We start from the raw sequence: 18900 nt of genomic DNA on the forward strand, positions 1-18900 counted from the left end.
GAAAATAATAGAATGGGAAGGACAAGAGATCTCTTCAAGAAAATTGGAGAAATCAATGGAACATTTCGTGCAAAGATGGCCATGATAAAGGACAAAAATCGTAGGGACTTAACAGAAGCAGAAGAGATCAGGAAGAGGTGGCAAGAATACACAGAAGAATTATACAAGAAGGATTTCAATGTCCCGGACAACCATGACAGTGAAATCGATGACCTTGAGCCAGACATCCTGGAGAGTGAAGTCAAATGGGCTTTAGAAAGTATTACTAACAACAAAGCGAGCGGAGATGATGGTATCCTAGTTGAGCTATTCAAAGTCCTAAAAGATGATGCTGTTAAAGTGATGGACACATTATGACAACACCTTTGGAAAACACAACAGTGGCCACAGGATTGGAAAAGATCGGTTTATATTCCAATCCCAAAGAAGGGTAATGCCAAGGAATGTTCAAACTATTGCACCATTGCACTCATTTTACATGCCAGCAAGGTCATGTAAAAGATCCTACAAGCTAGGCTTCAGCAGTATGTAGATGAGGAACTAAGCAGAAGTTCAAGCTGGGTTTCGGAGAGGTAGAGGAACTAGAGATCAAATTGCCAACATTTGATGGATTATGGAGAAAGCACGGGTGTATCAGAAAAAAACATCTATTTCTGCTTTATTGACTATGCTAAAGCCTTTGATTGTGTGGATCACAACAAACTGTGGCAAGTCCTTAAAGAGATGGGAGTACCAGACCACCTCACATGTCTCCTGAGAAACCTGTATAAGGGTCAAGAAGCAACGGTCAGAACGGGATATGGAACAACTGATTGGTTTAGAATAGGAAAAGGAGTTCGACAAGGATGTATATTGTCACCCTGCTTATTTAATTTATATGCAGAGTACATCATGCGGAATGCTGGCCTGAATGAAGCACAAGCCGGAATTAAGATTGCTGGGAAAAACATCAACAACCTCAGATATGCAGATGACACTACTCTAATGGCAGAAAATGAGGAGGACCTAAAGAACCTCTTGTTGAGCGTGAAATAGGAGAGCACAAAAGTAAGCTTGAAACTCAACATCAAAAAAAATAAGATAATGGCATCTGGCCCCATCACACCTTGGCAAATAGAAGGGGAAGACATGGAAGTAGTGACAGACTTCACATTTCTGGGATCCAAGATCACTGCAGATGGTGACTGTAGCCATGAAATTAAAAGACGTTTGCTCCTTAAGAGGACAGATATGGTGAACCTGGGCAGTATAATAAAAAGTAGAGACATCACCCTGCCGACAAAAGTCTGTAGTTAAAGCAATGGTATTCCCAGTAGTAATGTATGGCTGTGAGAGCTGGACCATAAGGAAGGCTGAGTGCAGAAGAATAGATGCTTTTGAGATGTGGTGCTGGAGAAGACTCTTGCGAGTCCCTTGGACTGCAAGAAGATCAAATCAGTCAGTCCTAAGGGAAACCAGACTGTTCACTGGAAGGTCAGATGCTGAAGCTGAAGCTCAAATATTTTGGCAACCAAATGAGAAGGGAGCACTCTCTGGAGAAAATCCCGATGCTGGGAAAAACAGAAGGCAAAAGAAGAAGGGGACAGCAAAAGATGAGATGGATGGACAGTGTTACTGATGTAACAAACATGAATTTGAACAGACTCCGGAGGATGGTGGAAGACAGGAGGGCCTGGCGTGACTTTGTCCATGGGGACGCAAAGAGTTGGTCTCGACTGTGCAACGGAACAACAACAACTAAATAAATAAATAAAAATACAGCAGACTGAATACAATCTTCATTTTTTTATCCCCAACAGCACACACACACAAAGCAGCCAAAATAAACATAGTTTGGAAGCACGCACTTTGTGGACTCACTGGGGCAATTTACTCACCATGGGAGTTGTTGAATGCTATGCACTCAACCAAGTGCTTCAAACTAACACAGGGAAACTAGAGGTTCTCCTAAGCGTATCCTTAAGCCTTCCTAGATGGAAAAGCACATGGTGGCTGTGAGGGCAGGGCTTCCCTCCACCGGCCAGCTGACTGGGGCCGGGAAGGAGCCTTCAAAACCAGGGGAACCCCCGCGGGGACCTGGGGATTGGCAACCCTACCCAGAATGCTTGGGAACTTGGGTCCTCCAAAGTTATCTTTGGCTGTGGAAAGATCAGAATGGAGCTGGGGGAAAACCCAACCTGACTCATGCCAAATGTAATGTAATGGGTCTCAAGTGCAGCATCTCACAGGGAGCTATAGGTTTCAAGCCCTAATCCTGCACTGGTAGTGTAATGATAGATCCCAGTAGGCAGCCATGTTGGTCTGAAGCAGTAGAACAAAGCAGTAGACAAGTGCACCTTTAAGACCAACTAAGTTTTATTCAGAATATACAAGTATACGGAAGCTTACATTCTGAATAAAACTTAGTTGGTCTTAAAAGTGCACTTGTCTACTGCTTTGTTCTAGTAGTGCAATGACTGAGGTAGAAGAGTCTTGTCGAAGTGGGGACAGCTTTGTTATGAGGTCTGTGTAGTACATAATTGTGTAAGTTGGATTTTTAAAATACATGAACTTTTCTGCCCAAGTTTCAATGATCCTTAACATGTTTTTGCACTATCTTTTCTTACTGGCTGTTGACTTGCTATATTTTTATCATATCTTAAAATGGTTTGAGCAACATCCAGAAAGATTTGATGGGGTTTTTCCACTTTTCCTTCAGGGTCCAGAAGGTCCAGGTGGTCCAAGAGGACTCCGAGGTGTCCAGGTAACAAACAGATAGCATTCACTCTAGGTTTCATCTTTTTCATGCTAAGTACAGTCTTTGTTTTTATATGATTATCCCATATACTCTCTTGTCCTTAATTAAAGCTAAGTTTTACAAGGACCGTGAAACTGGAACAAAGGCTGTTTTTACATAAGAAGCAAAATAATGGGCACATAAGAAGAGATCTACTGGAATAGACCAATGGTTCATCCATTCCAGTATCCTGTTCCCTGCCATAGTCTGACAGATGCCTTTGAACTGAGTGTGGAAGTTCCATTTAGCTGTCATGCCTCATAGCCATTAATGGACTTGACTTCCACAAATTTTTCACACACCTCCTTTTATGCCATCTAAGCTAGTGGCTAACTGTTACGTTCTGTGGCAGTGAATTGCTGGAGTTAATTATGCCCATGGCTTTTTTTGAGCAGGAACGCACAGGAACGTAGTTCTGTCTGGCTTGTTATCAGGGTGTGTGACTTAATATGCAATTGAGTTCCTGCTGGGCTTTTTCTACAAAACAAGCCCTGATTATACCTTTTGTGTGAAAATGTACTCTTGTCTTTCCTGAATCCTGTAGATCAATAATAAACTGCATCATGAAATATCCAATACAAACTAACCCATAACAACTATATGGATAACATTTTTTGGAGTTTTCTGAACAATCCCTAATACCAGTGAAAACTGCCTCAGCTACTAAAAGCCATCCTAAACTAACAAGTCTTATATTTATTCTGGAAAGTACTAAGATTCAGGCTTTAACATCTCATCTCATCCAAGTCCTTCACAACACAAAGCAAAAGTACAAATGACTGAAGGGAACCAAAGCTTGTCCTCATCCCATCCCCATTCCCCATTATGTTTCACCCAAAGGGCCTTCCATCATTATGGATTTTTCTTCAAATTGCTCATTCATGTGAAACGAACACTGCATTATTCAGGACAATATCATTTTTCTGCCTGTTCCATAGTCTTAAACCCAACTCAACTGCAGTTGTCTAAGCAATCAAGAAGAATAAGTTTTATCTTCCAGTCTGTGGCCCCAAAACTGTGGGCATCCATCTACGACCCAAATTTTTATAGGCCCCCATAGCAAGACTTGCTGAAGGGCAGATGGCACCATCATAGTTGTATATGGGGCAAAAGTCCAGAACCCTAGTACACAAGCTCAGCAGGAGGCTTTAAAAGCAGGCTATATTGTCACACCTGAAGTGTCTTAGGAGAGTGAGTATGCAATGTCAAATGAATACTATATGGGGAGAGGAAGAAAGACAGAACATTCTAGCTTCATCACTGGAGGGAGGAGAGAATGTTTATAGCTTCCAGAAAGGCAGGTGTGACCTAAGAATGGCATTTTGGGGAACATATGAGGAAGAGACACTTCAGCAGAAGAAAGGAGGTAGAGACCCACATTCCTATCTGACGTGATGCCCCCAACAGGAGCTTCTCTTTCTTTCTTGTACGCTGGAAGTATATTCCAACAAAGTGTGTATTACCACCCAAAAGGGGGCTCTCATAAGACCATTAAGTCCAACATCTAAAAACTACCTGACTCTATGGTGGGAAACTGATCTCTGTAGTCTGAAGATGAGCTGTAATGCCAGGAGATCCCCAGGTCCCACCTGAATGCTGAAATCCTTGATTGTGATAAAGATTCCTTCGTATAGTATGTATATCCTGCATGACCAGTCCCTGATCTGCCCAGGGGAGGGAGCAAACCGCTTTTTAAACCATCAAATAATGCTGTTGATTGTATTTGTAATCTGTTGATCTTATTTGTAATCTCTAATTTATTTATTTATTTTGTGACTTAACATGTTGTGTACCACCCCGAGCCCTTCAGGGAAAGGCGATCTATACATTTAATTAACGACAACAAATTTTCAGAAATATAACCAAATGCTGTCATTTACTTGACCACTGGGTATAATGAAGAAGAGAAAAGGTTGGGTTGATCAATAGTAAATCAGTCACATTTAAAAAAAACAACAACCATGCACCTTTAGCTTCCAACTGCACAAGTCTCTAATTGTTTTGCGAGCCTGTTTTGGGAAGGGCAGCATAGAAATGTAAAGTAATAACTAAATAATTAAATAAATAATTAAATATTCACGTTTTAACAGGGTCCCCAAGGGTTGCCTGGAGATCAAGGGCCGGAAGGAGTGCAGGGAACAAAGGTAAAGACTCCATAGCATTAATTTGATTCTTAAATATTGACAGACATTAATTGTAACCTTGCTCGTACTTTGCTTTTCCTCATACCAAGTGAGATTCACAGTCTCCAGATTAAAGTGACTGTGAGTTCTACCCATGTTAGCAGTACTGAAAATGACCCTCAAAGAGTTTCTGCAAAATAAGTGTCTCAAAGATTTTCAAAACTGCAGAAATGGATATCCTAACAGATTTAGTGAGAGAAGAGAGTAAACATAATCTAAAGGAATTGTGGCAACCTTTCTACAAATGGGTCGAAAATTATAAACTGGAAGAGTTATGAGTGTATGAATCATATATTCAACTATTTAATTGAGTCTATAATGTGTGATCGTATGATAGATAGAGATTATTAATCGGATTAAGGGTTAAATTATATGTAAAACAGATATTTAGTTGGAGAAACAAAAAAACCCTCTGAAATGTAATTTTTAAATATTTTCCTTACCCTTTCCCTTCCCTCCCATGCCCCCCTTCCTAAACTTAATAAAATGCTAAACCAGAAAGAGTTTCTGCAAAATAAGTAAAAAGAAATCTAAAGAAAAAGAATAAAGACCTTTGCTGTTGTTTAACAAAAAGAAGAAGATGTCAACATTGGATTTATATTCCACTCTCCACCCTGAATCTCAGAGTCTCAGAACGACTCACAAACTCCTTTGTCTTCCTCCCCCACAACAGACACCCTGTGAGGTGGGTGGGGCTGAGAGGACTCTCACAGCAGCTGCCCTTTCAAGGACAACCTCTGCCAGAGCTATGGCTGATTCAAGGCCATTCCAGCAGGTGCAAGTGGAGGAGTGGGGAATCAAACCTGGTTCTCCCAGATAAGAGTCCGTGCACTTAACCACTACACCAGACAAAAAAATGCTGAGTCAAACTAGAAAGGCAAATCTTCCATGACATTTCTCATACAAAAATCTCCTTCAAGGCACTTCAGCCCACTTTAAGTTTTTTATGGCTTCAAGCCACAGGGAATCATTAAAGGGAAAATCATAAACAACGTCTTGTTAAGGCTTCTTATGACATACATTTTTCCTTCAATGTAGCAGAAAGTGATTTCACTCTAGGGACATTTCTCTCAACAACAGTACATCAGTATTGATTAGTGAGAATTGGATTTGTGCTAATGCTGTCTACCGTTTCATGGTGAATTTTGATACCATCCTATGCAAAGGTCCCTATAGAACATAATCCTTTAAAGAAATTGTGCATCTGACTTCCTCTTGAACACTGCTCAAACATGCCTACCTACTATACACACACACACACACACACAGGAGTGCCATTCAAACAGATGACAGAGGGCTGGAGCTCAGTGTGGAAGAGCCTCTGCTTGGCCTGCAGAAAATCCCAAATTCAGTTCTCAGTATCTCCATTGTAAAGACCAAGTAGTAGGTGATGTGAAAGACCTCTGCCTGAGACCCTGGAGAACCTCTACCAGTCAGAGTAGACAATACTGTCCTTGATGGACCAATGGTCCAATTTAGTATAAGGCAGCTTAATGAGTGTGATATGTAGACTTTGATCCTACGCAGTGTTTCTGCAAACAGAATTATTTCCAACAATGAAGCATGACTTTCTTACCTCCCTTCTCCTGATATAGCTCAAAATTCTCTCAAAATACTAGAAACAGCATTTCAAGAAGCATCTTGGTCTATAGTAGGAGGGTGGAGGAAAGAAAGTCATAATATGTGGGGTGGAATAGGTTTACCTGCCCTTCCACCCCTGATCCTTAAACCCATGGGAGAAACATCCAAGGGTGGAAATGATGTCATGCGGCACATGGCATCATGTCTGCCTGAAAACCCGGATGTGATGTAAGCATGTCAAAGGGACTCTCTGGTCTTCTCTGAAAACTCCATGGTAAAACTCACACAATAGGTGCGATCAGACAGGGCAATCTCTCAGTTTTTAAAAAGCCAATCCTGGTTGAGATGCACTGTGGCGATCAGATGGTGCCCACTAGCTGGCGGCTGAGGCACAGGCTGCACATGCAAAGAGTTGAGCAATCACACCACTCCTGTGCATGTATGGTGCACCTCAGCCAATCACACAGCAGGGAACACACCATGGAAGTGCCAAGAGAACTTTGTCACCGGGAAATTCCCGGTGGCTAATTTACTCAATCCCCAGGCTGTCCTACTAAGACATAAGGGCAACCAGGCCCCAGGGAACAGATGTGTGCATGTGATCATGCACATTAAATTTGAGGGCAGGGTGGCTATGGTGGGTCAAAATGCCCATCTGATCGCAACCAATGTCATTTCTTCCTCCTGCCCCATCCTAAAGCTACCAGCCTGGCTTTCCTAGGATGCAAGACCTTCTGAAAACCCTTCGTTGGATCCAACTCTTGGATCTCAGTATTACTGATGAATTCCTTTTGTTTTCAATTTTTTATTCATTTTGGTTATATCCATTATTACACATAATCAGTTTCCCTGTTGTGTTCATTTTGTATGTGAACGGGACTGTCGCGTGAACAAATCCACATGGCTGTCTCTAATTCTTTGAGCTGGGACAGTTCTTTCTCCTGCACCTTCTATAGTAATCCATGTCTCCCCCCTTCATCATTCTTGTTATGTTTCACTTTTCCTAACCTCTCTCCAGGCAAACAATCGGCCAGAATTAAAAGTAATTAACCAGATAGAGCACCATGGTTTGGGATTTGCTTTCAACTTATTTTTCTCAAAAATTCTTTTTAAGTTGTCATATTTTTAAGCTAATGTGTCAACATATACATCCTAGATGACAGCAGCAAGTATGTTTTCCATAAAAGTCTAAACAATTAAAAGCAAGTATTCTTTCTCCCCCCCCCCCCCAGGGTGAACGAGGCCTCCCTGGCCCTTCTGGATTGACTGGAGAAACTGGAGTAGGATTGCCAGGCCCAAAGGTAAAAAATGCCAATCATGTAGCCAACTTCACAAAAGGGGGAGTGGAGGACAGCTGCTGAAATAATATATGACTGGATACAAACTTAACAGAATAAATGATCTCTTTGTAATACCTGAAAGGTATTCTGGATACAGTTCAAATACATTCATACCATTTCTAAAAGACAAAGACACCCAACACTTCACTGTTAGCTCTCAGAACAATTATCAGCACTGAAACTGAACGTTTGCTTCAGTTGATGAGTTTCAAAATAGTTATTAATCCTAGGGAAAACTTGATTATCATTGAGGACGTCACTTTAAAAAAAACAACCCCCCCCCCCTACAGTCTGCCCAGATACAAACATGACTTTTTTTCCCCCCTGAAGGGTGATATCGGTTTAACAGGAAGACCAGGTCCGGTTGGTCCACCGGGAGTTGGAGAACCAGGTTTACCGGTAGGAATACCGTAATAGCTCTCTTTTACAATGGAGTTGGGATTTGATATTGGTTCACCTTTGTTTCCTTTCCTTTTTCATAAGTTTTACTCATGAGTTCTTTTAAAGTTAGTTATAATTTTTATACAAATAGCTATTTTTATCTTTTTTTCCCAAAATATTTCACCCCGTTTTTTCTTGTCAGCCATATTGCTTCTTCCAGGTTGCAAGTTTCAACATATACGTTTATGAAATAAAGGGGAAAGTAAATGATTGAGAAATTTTCCCCTGACCAAACTCCCTGCTATACGTGTGGGGAGTTTCTGAGTATGCAAAAATCCTTACACTGTCTGTAAGAAGCCACATTTTGCCCTACTGGTAGCTACACAACTATAAACTTCATATTTATGAAGTTTTACAGCCACAAAGGTATACAAGATATGGCTTGTTCTCAGTATCCATAGGACAACAATGCATTTGGCTCCCCATGGGAACATCTGTCCTAGGACACTCCTCCACAATTCTCTGCAGCATACAGAAGATTCCTCAATGGACAAGATGATACAAACAAAAACGGCATGTTTGGAAAAACACTGACTTGCTGTATCTATTTGGAAACTTCTTCAGGGAGGTGGAGTCTTAAGTTCTTGTTTTGTAATATAATATGCATCGATGAGGCAAGGTTGTAGCGATAACAAGCTCTTTATTGAGTACAGCATGGTAGGTGGCTGCACTAACAAGACTAGAGAACGGGGCCCGCTGGCCCAACTGTATACAACACTGGTTCCCGCATTAGCACACCATTGGGTCATTCAAACCGGCAGGGGGGCCCGTGATTGGAGCAGGGCAGTCTGGATTTGGATCCTACTGCCCATTGTTCCCAAATTCCCAAGCTCAGCCCTTCAGGCTCCAATGAGCCAGGCAGGAACACCACTGATACTAATTAACTCACACACACAATTTTAAGCATATAAGTGATCCTATAATTATCTTTTATCAAAGCTGAATTCACGTTTGATTGCTTGGATGAATTATTACAAGGGCAAACCCCACATTGCGAAACTTTTTTTGAACCTTTTTTGCCAGTGACACTGCGGGGTGGGGGGAAAGGAAAGACTTCTAGTGTGATTTTTCATAACTCGTTACACCTGCTGTGCATTTTTCTCTCCTTGATGTTTCATGAGTTTGCTATTACTACAGCAGTTTGGGACAGGTTGCAACGAGGCTCCAAGCCGCAAAGCTGTATCAAAGATCAAACTTACGCTGATTTCTTTACTGACGTTTTGTTTTCTCCAAATATTATTATAGGGACCTTCAGGACCACAAGGTGTTCAGGGAGAAAGAGGATCACCAGGAGAAGGTCTTCCAGGACCAAAGGTACAAAAAAGTATTTATTTTTATGGAGCATATTATTTAAATGGATAGCCCCCAAAAGGTTTTGGGTTTTTTTTAAATGACCAAGTCACTATCATTTCCAAATTTGAAGGGCTGAGACATAAAAAGAAACCCTTTCCCTTTAATGTCAAGCCAGTTTCCAGACTCTGTCCATGAAAATGTCTGTCTGTCTGTTAAACACCAAAGGCAGTTATTGTCAGGCCTGCCACTCATTTGTTTGTTTTGTTTGCACAAAGTTATTTGCAGGGCTTTTTTTGTAGAAAAGCCCAGCAGGAACTCATTTCAAATTAGGCCACACCCCCTGACATAACCATTGTTTCATATAGGACTTTTTGTAGAAAAAGCCCAGCAGGAACTTATTTGCATAATAAGCCACACCCCCAATGCCAAGCCAGCTGGAACTGCATTCCTGTGCATTCCTGCTCAAGAAAAAGCCCTGGTTATTGCATCCCCCGCATGCTGGATAACCCTTATTTTTCCAGCTGGGTGTTATAGTCACCAAGGGCCAGTCAAGAGAACCATTATTGTTTAGACTCGGATGTTCAAAGTCATGATTATGATTCAGTAACAGACCTACAAACATGATGACTAGAAGCTTACATTGTTTACTATGTAAAAGAGATTTGCCTATTCCAGAGGCCCCCAACCTTTTTTGTCCCAGGGACCGGCCCCAGGGCTGACTGGCCCACTGTGGCCCCAGAACCAGCGACTGTCCCCGCACAGTGCCTTCTCCTCCCCTCATTTCCTCCTCCGTCCTCTGCCCCGCCCCCTGCAGCCTTGCCACCTACCCCTGCACAGCCTCACCACCCTGTTTTTACCACTTTAAGGCCAGGGAAGGTGAAGCACCTTCCAGACTGACCTCCCCCACCCCCACCAATCAGCTGATCCAATTGGCTGGAAAACCATGGCAGTGCGGCTGTTTCAGTGGTCGCTCACTGCTGCTGCTGCTGCGATTTTCCCCGCTGATTGGATCAGCTGATCAGCAGGGGGTGGGGGAGGTTGGCCTGGAAAGCGCTTCATGGCACTTTCCCCTGCCTTAAAGTGGTATAAACGGGGGATGACGAGTCTGCGTGGGGGGGGCAGGCGGCTGCTCGGCCCACTTGGAAACAGGCCACGGACCAGTACCAGTGTGCAGCCTTGGGGTTGGGGACCCCTGGCCTATTCTAACTGGAATCTGCATCCCTCATAACACATCTTCAAGTGTTTTATCATCTAGCCTTATTTTTTTTTTAAAAAATTATTAATCAAAAATAAAAAACCTATCTACATACTAAAAACTTATCATTGCCCAAAGATATTAAAAAAAACATTTTGTATACAGAGGTTTATTACAGATAACACATTATGAAAATAAGGATAAGAGGGGGAAATATTTGCAACAGACAAATATTCAACAATAGGAGACCACAATGTAATAAATTTCTGTTGTCTACCAAATTCAATCAGAGTTGATGCATTAGTAATTTTTCCCATTATAAAAAGGTCCCATAATTTGATAGTCCATTGGTTCTGTCATGAGTATCGAAGAGTTTTTCCACTTTGCTGCAAGTAAACGTTTGGCAGCTGCTGGCAGTATTCCTAGCCCTTCAGAGCCTATTTTATCTAGTTGTAGGGCAGGCCAGTATTCTAAAAGAACCATTTCAAGTATTATCTAGATGGACCCCCATAATCTGTTCTATTTGGGAAAGGATTAGGTCCCCAAAAGCATAAATTTTAGAACACACCCACCAATTATGCAAAACATCAGAAGATCATTCATATAACTTCCAACATTTATCAGAACCAGTTTTATAAATTTTCTGAAGATGGCATGGTGATAAACACCATCTATGGGACTTTAGGGTCACTGCCTTATCAAAACTACTGATTCATTCTGGTTATAGTAAATTTGTTTCTACTTGGCCTCCAGTTTTAGACTTTATGTCCAGAAATTATTTTCTTCCATCAAACTGTTCATATCATTCTTGGTTATATTTTTAATTTTTTTTTTGGGGGGGGGGGGTCGTCAGGATCTCCCACTACTTTTTATTTTATTTTACTTTAGATATATTTGTATTCTTATCGTGCCTCATACGGGAGATGGCTAATTTTCATAGGCTGATATATTGTTACTTGCATCAATACTCCTCTCATTTTCACTGAAGTTTTTATTGTTTGTATACTTGTTTATTTGCTACCTATATACTCATCTTATGGAGCTTGCTGTATTGCATTCTTCCCCTCTATTTTTGTAATGTTGATATTTACTTAATAAAACATTTTTAATTTAAAAAAAATCTACCGATTCACCTCACCTAAGATTTCTTGCTATTGTTTTAAAAGCTGCTGTCCTTCCCCTCCACTAAAGTCTTGTCATGAAGGGCCAGCTTCTTTTTTGAGACAAAATAAGGTGGCTTTTTGGAATAGGAGCCTTTTTAAAAGATCCATGGTAGAAGGCGGTGGTCCCCTGAAGTAATTGTGTTTCATTCTTCCTTCACACCAGCCACCAGGGCTGGTCCCAGTCATTGGCTGAGAGGTCTCAGGGGCCCCTTTCCCACCCACTCCGTCATTTGTCTTGTTCCTTCCTGTGCATCCCTCATCTGTCCTGCTCATAAGCCTTCCTGCTGCCTGTGCTCATGGCAACCTGCACAGTCTGCAGCCCTTTCCTGATGGCTTTGGATGCATGGATAGCAAAGCACTCACCAGTGAGCTGTCAGGGAAACTGAATGTTTGGGGGGGGGCAGTGGCAGTGGGCCCTACCTGAAGCCCTAGACTGTGGTAGCTGCCCTACCTGAAAGTACACTGATGCTGGCCCTGCCACCCACACAACTCTGCTGAGCCACCATTTCCCCTGTCTCTAGGTGAATTTTACAAGACCATTATTGGTTTTCTTATTTATATATTTATACCCCTCTTTTCACCCCAATGGGAGTCCCAAAGCAGTGTGGGAGACCAAAGAGCTCTCCTGCCTGGCTTTTTATCCTCTCCACAACAGATCTGTTACACTGATAGAGAGTGACTGGCTAGTGAGGTTCCAAGGCTGAGTAGTGGGGAATCCAGCTTAGCTCTTCTAGATCCTGGTTGGCTTGGTGTCAGGGTGTGTGGCCTAATATGCAAATGATAAAGTTATCCTTACACTTAAGTAATCCTGCCATGAATTCCCTTTTATGTGCTGTGGCAGGATTATTCAAGGTAGTTATTTATTTAAGGAAGGTGGCCTAACCAGGCAAGTAAAAAACTTCTGAATTTTAAAATAATGTTTTGATTAACAGATATAGTTGAAATAGAAAATCAGCCCTTCCATTCATGAAAGCAAGCAGTCATTTCCTAGTGAATATACAGCTTCAGCAATGAAGTTAAGAATGAATTAACAAACTGGGGATTTAAACAGGCAGAATGAATGTAATTAACTAATCTGGAATTTAGCCAAGATACTGCTGTGAATGAAAAAATAGCAGCTGAAACAAGTATGGACAGCTTTTCCTATACTGAAGTGGGTCAGAATTTTTATTCTTACCTACATGAATTAGAATTTTGCATTTAGAATGCTGTGCGAATTATAACCCTGACCTAGAAAGCCTGGGCTAGCTTGATCCCATCGGATTTCAGAAGCTAAATAGGCATAAAATATGTGTTTGGGGAGGGAGTGTCCTGCAATGGGAAGGGGGAGCTGGTGGAAACTGCCAATCTAGTTTGGATCCAGGCCAATGTAATCAGTAATGCAAAATATTAAGACTTCACAGGAAATACTTGAAGTATTTTCTTTTGTGTATCAAAGAAGTCCCCCCCCCTGCAATTATTTCACCATTTTATTTGCAAGAGATCACAAATGAGAGATGAAGAAATATTTTAACTTCTTGCCATTTCAAATATGTTTGATCCAGTTTTGTACTTCTCATATCAGTGTGTGGGGGGAGGATCAGTGCACATCCCATATAAGTGATTAGTATTTGGGTGGGAGACCACCAAGCAATATGAAGGTTGTTTGTGTCTGGCGTTCGTCCCGGAAAGTACAGCACAGCGCACCTGTGGGCGGTGCCTGGAAGGGACGAACGCAGCCCGCCTATGATGATCAGTGGCGGAAAGTTTAACTGGCCAGGATTGGACCTGACCAGGAAGAAGGTTGTTCCGGGAGATGTATATAACAGGGGACTTGGCCCTGCCGTGTTGTCTTTGTGATGTACTCGCTAATAAAGCATGTTGCCGTCTGAACGTCTCCGTCATCAGTACATTACAAAGGTCATGATGCAAAGGTAGGCAATGGTAAAACATCTCTGAACATCACTTGCCTTGAAAATCCTACGTTTTCAACTGTGACTTGACTGCATTTTCTACCACCACCACACATTATAATACTCCAAGAACCGGTGTGGCATGGCAGTTCAGTGTGTTGCACTAGGATTGTTGAGAACTGGATTCAAATGTGTGGCAATTTATGAAGTTCACTGTGTGGCTTTGGATCAGTCTAACCTACCTCATATAGGTATGAGAATAAAAACAACCTGGAAGAATCTTGTACACTTCTTAATAAGAAGCAGGGCTTTTTTGAGCAGGAACACACAGGAATGCAGTTCCAGCTGGCTTGGCATCAGGGGTGTGGCCTAATATGCAAATGAGTTTCCGCTGGGCTTTTTCTACAAAAAAAATCCCTGATAAGAAGTATCACAATCTATATATTAAAATTAGAAAGAACATAATTAATGCCATCCTCCATCCACAGTGTTGAACATAAGGAAACACTTCTTATACATCTCCTGTTGCATCAGTAACACTATGTGCAAAAATGTTGCATTTGCAGTCCTATATAGTTGCCCTCGGCAGTTAATTCGTGATGCTGCATGTGCACTTTCTCACACTTAGCTGGGAACCAATACTGTCTCTAAGCTGTGGAGCCTTGTGAGCAAAAATTCTATTTTGTGACCTATTTGCATAACAGTTGTGAACAAGCAATTTCGCTAGTGCGTAAATTAATTTGCTCTGGGACCATTTTTTCTGAGCTAAGACAAAAATGTGCGAATTGGGGGCTAAAAACCTGTGAGCTAGCTCACACTAACTCTGCTTAGAGGGAATGCTGCAGGGAACAGATCTCATGACTCTGAACAGGAAGTTGGTGCTTTCAGCTTTGACTTCACTGATCACCTGTTTGAGAAGGGCCTAAATCCAACCCTTCCTTTTCTATGCCTTTGACTAAAACACCAAATCCTGTGTAATATTGAGATTATGTAACAAATTCCTAGATTTAATCTGGGAGATTGATGACTAGAGTCTTTATACTCAAGAAGGTATCTTCAGCCTTCAAACTATCAAAAGTTCTGTCTGTGTACATCAAGGAAACCATGTTTATATGTGATGTGCTTTGAGGATTCCCCCCCACTGACATGCAAAGTACAGAACTGGATCAAACGTATTTGAAATGGCAAGGAGATAAAACATTGATTCATCTCTCATTTGTGATCCCTTACAAATGAAATGTTGAAATAATTGGGGAAAACCTTCTTTGATAATAAAAAAGAAAATAACTTCAAGCATTTCCTGCGCATTCTTAATATTTTGAATTACTGATTACACTGGGTTGGCTCCAAACTATATTGGCAATTTCCACCAGCTCCTCCTTCCCATTGCAGACCCCCCCCCCTTGTCATTCCCCAGGGCCCCCTATTTCCTTGGGGGGCAGCATTTTGTGAAGATCAGTGGGCTGCTAAGGGAGGAGGGAGGTGAGAAAGCTCTATTCTGCCGTTGGAAAATTTAGTCTGATTCTAACCCACTGTGCACAACTGCTTCATCTGAACTAAAAAGGAGCTGAGATTAAAGCATGGATCGCATTTGTTAACCAAGACATACCTTTCTTTTTCTTTATAGGGAGATCGTGGTTTTGATGGCCCAAAGGGTCCTCGGGGGCAACCAGGCGTTGGCATAAAGGGTGAGAAGGTGAGCAGTAAACATGTCAGGGAATGCATACCATGTAAATAAAGCAGACAGCTCTGTGACTGATACTTTTCACAAAGGGTCTAATGAAGCAAAATAAAGAATTTGCTTCTTTTCAATAGCCATTGAACGACACTGTAGTTTGCAGATAGATGGCTGCCCAATAAACTATCGCAAGCCCATTTTAACATCTTCTCAGCGCAAAACGTGAGGTGAAACAGAAAGCGTTTGAGTCTGTGGGAAAGTTAAGTTCTGGAACAAGAAACAACAGCGACAGAGACTGTACATGTTGCTTATTGCTGCTGAGTCAGCATACATAAAGCTACTTAAAAGTATTCTTAGAAAATATAAAATATGCTTGCCAGATTATCTGTACTGAGACTATACAATTAGCGTCAGAGAAACTGTTGTTAAATTGTACCTAATGAAGATTTAACCATTTATACAAGTTCATGTATTGGAATGCAGGGAAAAGTAACCAAACTTGGTTTTATTAGGGAGAAATTGGTCCTCCTGGTTTGCCTGGGCCCATCGGATTGCCTGGCGTCGGACTTCAAGGAGAGAAGGTGAGTTTTGGAGTGTGAGGCATTTAAAAAAAGTCACACTAAATAAAATATTTCTGTAGGATTAATATTCTGACATTGTTTCTAGGGAGTAGAAGGCCCTAAAGGTCCACCAGGGCCAAGAGGACCTCCAGGGCAAGGGTTACCTGGACCAAAGGTAAGAAAATCCAACTGTAACTGAACCATTTCCTTGATTTTCACACTAAATATGCCTTGTAAAAGTTAAACATCTTCTCACTGTGAGATTTATAGTTGATTTTCATAAGACAGAGTTTACAGGCTGGGGGCCATGGACCCAACATGTGAGCTCCCTCACACTCACACATGATTTGTGTGTTGTTATTCTTTATTCCTCCAGGAATGGACCATAGTGAGGTGCAGAAGGATCTTCCATGTTTCCACCTCACATTGTTACCCTGAACAGAAACAGGGGTTTGGGCTATTTGGCCACTATGGAATAAATGGGCCAAATAGTTCCTTCCATGGACTGTTTCTGTTTGTGGTAACAATTTGGGGAAGAGGAGTCTGAATTTCCTCCTGCACCTTGCCATAGGGTGGTTCAGGGTGTTGCTGGAGGTGAGAAAGATCCCCATCTGTGTTCTCCTTCCATTAATGGGAGATTGCATCCAACTTTTGTTGGCAGCTGATTTATTGGTGGATCATTCATGCCTGCACATCATAACTTGTGGCCATCATTCAATTATCAGAATACCTGTGTGAACTCATCCTTAGACCTAAGAATGTTTACAGTAAATCTGAAGGTGCCTGTACTCTGGTTAAATCAAAGATAGGATGGTGGAGAGCCATTATCCAACTACACAGTATCTCTAGCTGTGATCTTTCTCAAGTTCTAACCATAATTAAGAAAGCAATCCTAGGCAAGTCTTCTCAGAATCCTACTAAAGTCTATTCAGTGGGACTTACTCTAGTTTGGTGTAGTGGTTAAGTGTGCAGACTCTTATCTGGGAGAACCGGGTTTGATTCCCCACTCCTCCACTTGCACCTGCTAGAATGGCCTTGAGTCAGCCATGCCTCTTGCAGAGTTGTTCTTGAAAGGGTGTCTGTTGTGGGAGAAGAAGATAGAGATTGTAAGCTGCTCTGAGACTCTGATTCAGAGAGAAGGGCGGGGTATAAATCTATCTTCTTCTCCCAGAAAAGTGTTTTTAGGATTGCACTGTTTGACCTTGATTCTATTGAGGTAACAAATGTTCATTTTAACAGTAGTAACGTTTTAAGAATTTGAATTTTGCCATTAATTAAATGGCTTAAACTGAGATTGTTGCTATCATCTCTATGGGAATGAAAAGATGTTGAGCAAGAATATAGTTTTTAAATGAAGTTAAAGCATTTCAGGGTCAAGCTTTTTTGTTTAAGGGTGATCAAGGTTTGCCTGGTGAAACTGGAGCTCCTGGAGAAAGGGGTCTTGGAGAACCTGGGGCAAAGGTAAGATTTAATTCTAATATTTTTATAAGCTTTCCCACGCTAATTATTTTAAAATCACATTGCAACTAGGGAATCCAGTTGAAGAACCCAGTTTATTCTCTCATTCAACAATAGATAATAGTCCCAATCCAAGAATAGGTACCCTCAGCAACAGACTACCCATGTGGCATTGTGTTGTATCTAGTCATGCTGAAACAGAACAGAATGTATCTGTTCTGTATCTTAGAATGTATCTCAGAAGATCATTGCTGTAAATTTAGAGGGATGTTTCCTTGCTGGGAATGGGAAACCTGGATCCAAGCACTCTCTTTAACCTTCTCCAATGGGAGAGGAAAAAACAATGGACGGATTCAGCTTCCCTCCCTTCACAACTTTTATTTTAGCACAGTCAAAAGGGACAGCACCAGCTTGTGGAACTTTTTGAATTCAATGTCAGCACTTCTATGCCAAACTTCAAAAGGTGTGATTCTGTTACAAATTCATGGGAACTGCATTAACAGTTGTACTAGAGAAACAGAAATGTAGGAGGGGAATGAAATAGGGTATTGTACGGTACAGTAGCATAGTGAAAGTGGGGGAGAATCTTCTTTTAGCCCTACTAATACAGCAGAGATTTTAATTCCAACAGTTAATGTTAGTAAATCAAATGAGTTTGTTTTTAAAGAGCCAATCATTCCCATTGGTGAAGCCACACTTCAGGGACCACAGGCTGATACGACCTCAGGGTTCCAGTACTGGAGATTGCACACCTGGTTCAAGTCTACTATCAAATATGCTCATAAGGATTTCTTGATCTGGACTAATATCCAGCTTCTCCATTTCTTTTTTGCTTTAGGGGGAACCAGGTTCTTCAGGGCTAGCAGGCCTACCTGGCCTTCCAGGAGAAGATGGAGCACCAGGACAAAAGGTTTGTTTATTTATTTTTATTTCTATCTAGTTCTGAAGTACTAAAGTTTATACAAAGGGCTAGCCAAAAGACTTTTCCAGGAAATAAATGGCCTTATATATATCTGAGGTCTTTTAATTCAGGGACCTAGAAATCTCCTATTTTTAGAACTGATCTGGAGAAAATGGCTGATTTGTACAGTGGACCCTGTGACATTCTATCATGCTGAGGTCCCTTTCCAGGATACACCAGCCCCAAATCTCCAGGCATTTCTGTACGCAAAGCTGGCAATCCTAATGGTGATAAGTAGATAATCTATTCCATATACAGAATTGTGCATATATTGTATAACCTACGCTAGTGATTTGAATGTGGGGAGATGCAGCTTAGTAGTAGCAGAGCATCTGCTTTGCATGCTGGTGGTCTCAGGTTCAATCCCCTACATCTCTAG

General features: G+C 41.5%; 1 protein-coding gene across 1 annotated transcript in view; it reads left to right on the top strand.

The window, feature by feature from the left end:
* Window positions 1–18900, top strand: part of LOC132585206 (collagen alpha-1(XXVIII) chain-like) — a 77704-nt gene that overhangs the window by 26681 nt on the left and 32123 nt on the right. The window contains exons 10-19 of the mRNA XM_060257012.1: window positions 2699–2743; window positions 4867–4920; window positions 7773–7841; window positions 8211–8279; window positions 9567–9635; window positions 15492–15560; window positions 16055–16123; window positions 16209–16277; window positions 17495–17563; window positions 18399–18470. Of these exons, the coding sequence (XP_060112995.1) occupies window positions 2699–2743; window positions 4867–4920; window positions 7773–7841; window positions 8211–8279; window positions 9567–9635; window positions 15492–15560; window positions 16055–16123; window positions 16209–16277; window positions 17495–17563; window positions 18399–18470 (654 nt within the window). The remainder of the gene's footprint in view (window positions 1–2698; window positions 2744–4866; window positions 4921–7772; window positions 7842–8210; window positions 8280–9566; window positions 9636–15491; window positions 15561–16054; window positions 16124–16208; window positions 16278–17494; window positions 17564–18398; window positions 18471–18900) is intronic.

Source organism: Heteronotia binoei, chromosome 16 (genome assembly GCF_032191835.1).
Source record: "Heteronotia binoei isolate CCM8104 ecotype False Entrance Well chromosome 16, APGP_CSIRO_Hbin_v1, whole genome shotgun sequence".
NCBI classification, from domain to species: Eukaryota; Metazoa; Chordata; class Lepidosauria; order Squamata; family Gekkonidae; genus Heteronotia; species Heteronotia binoei.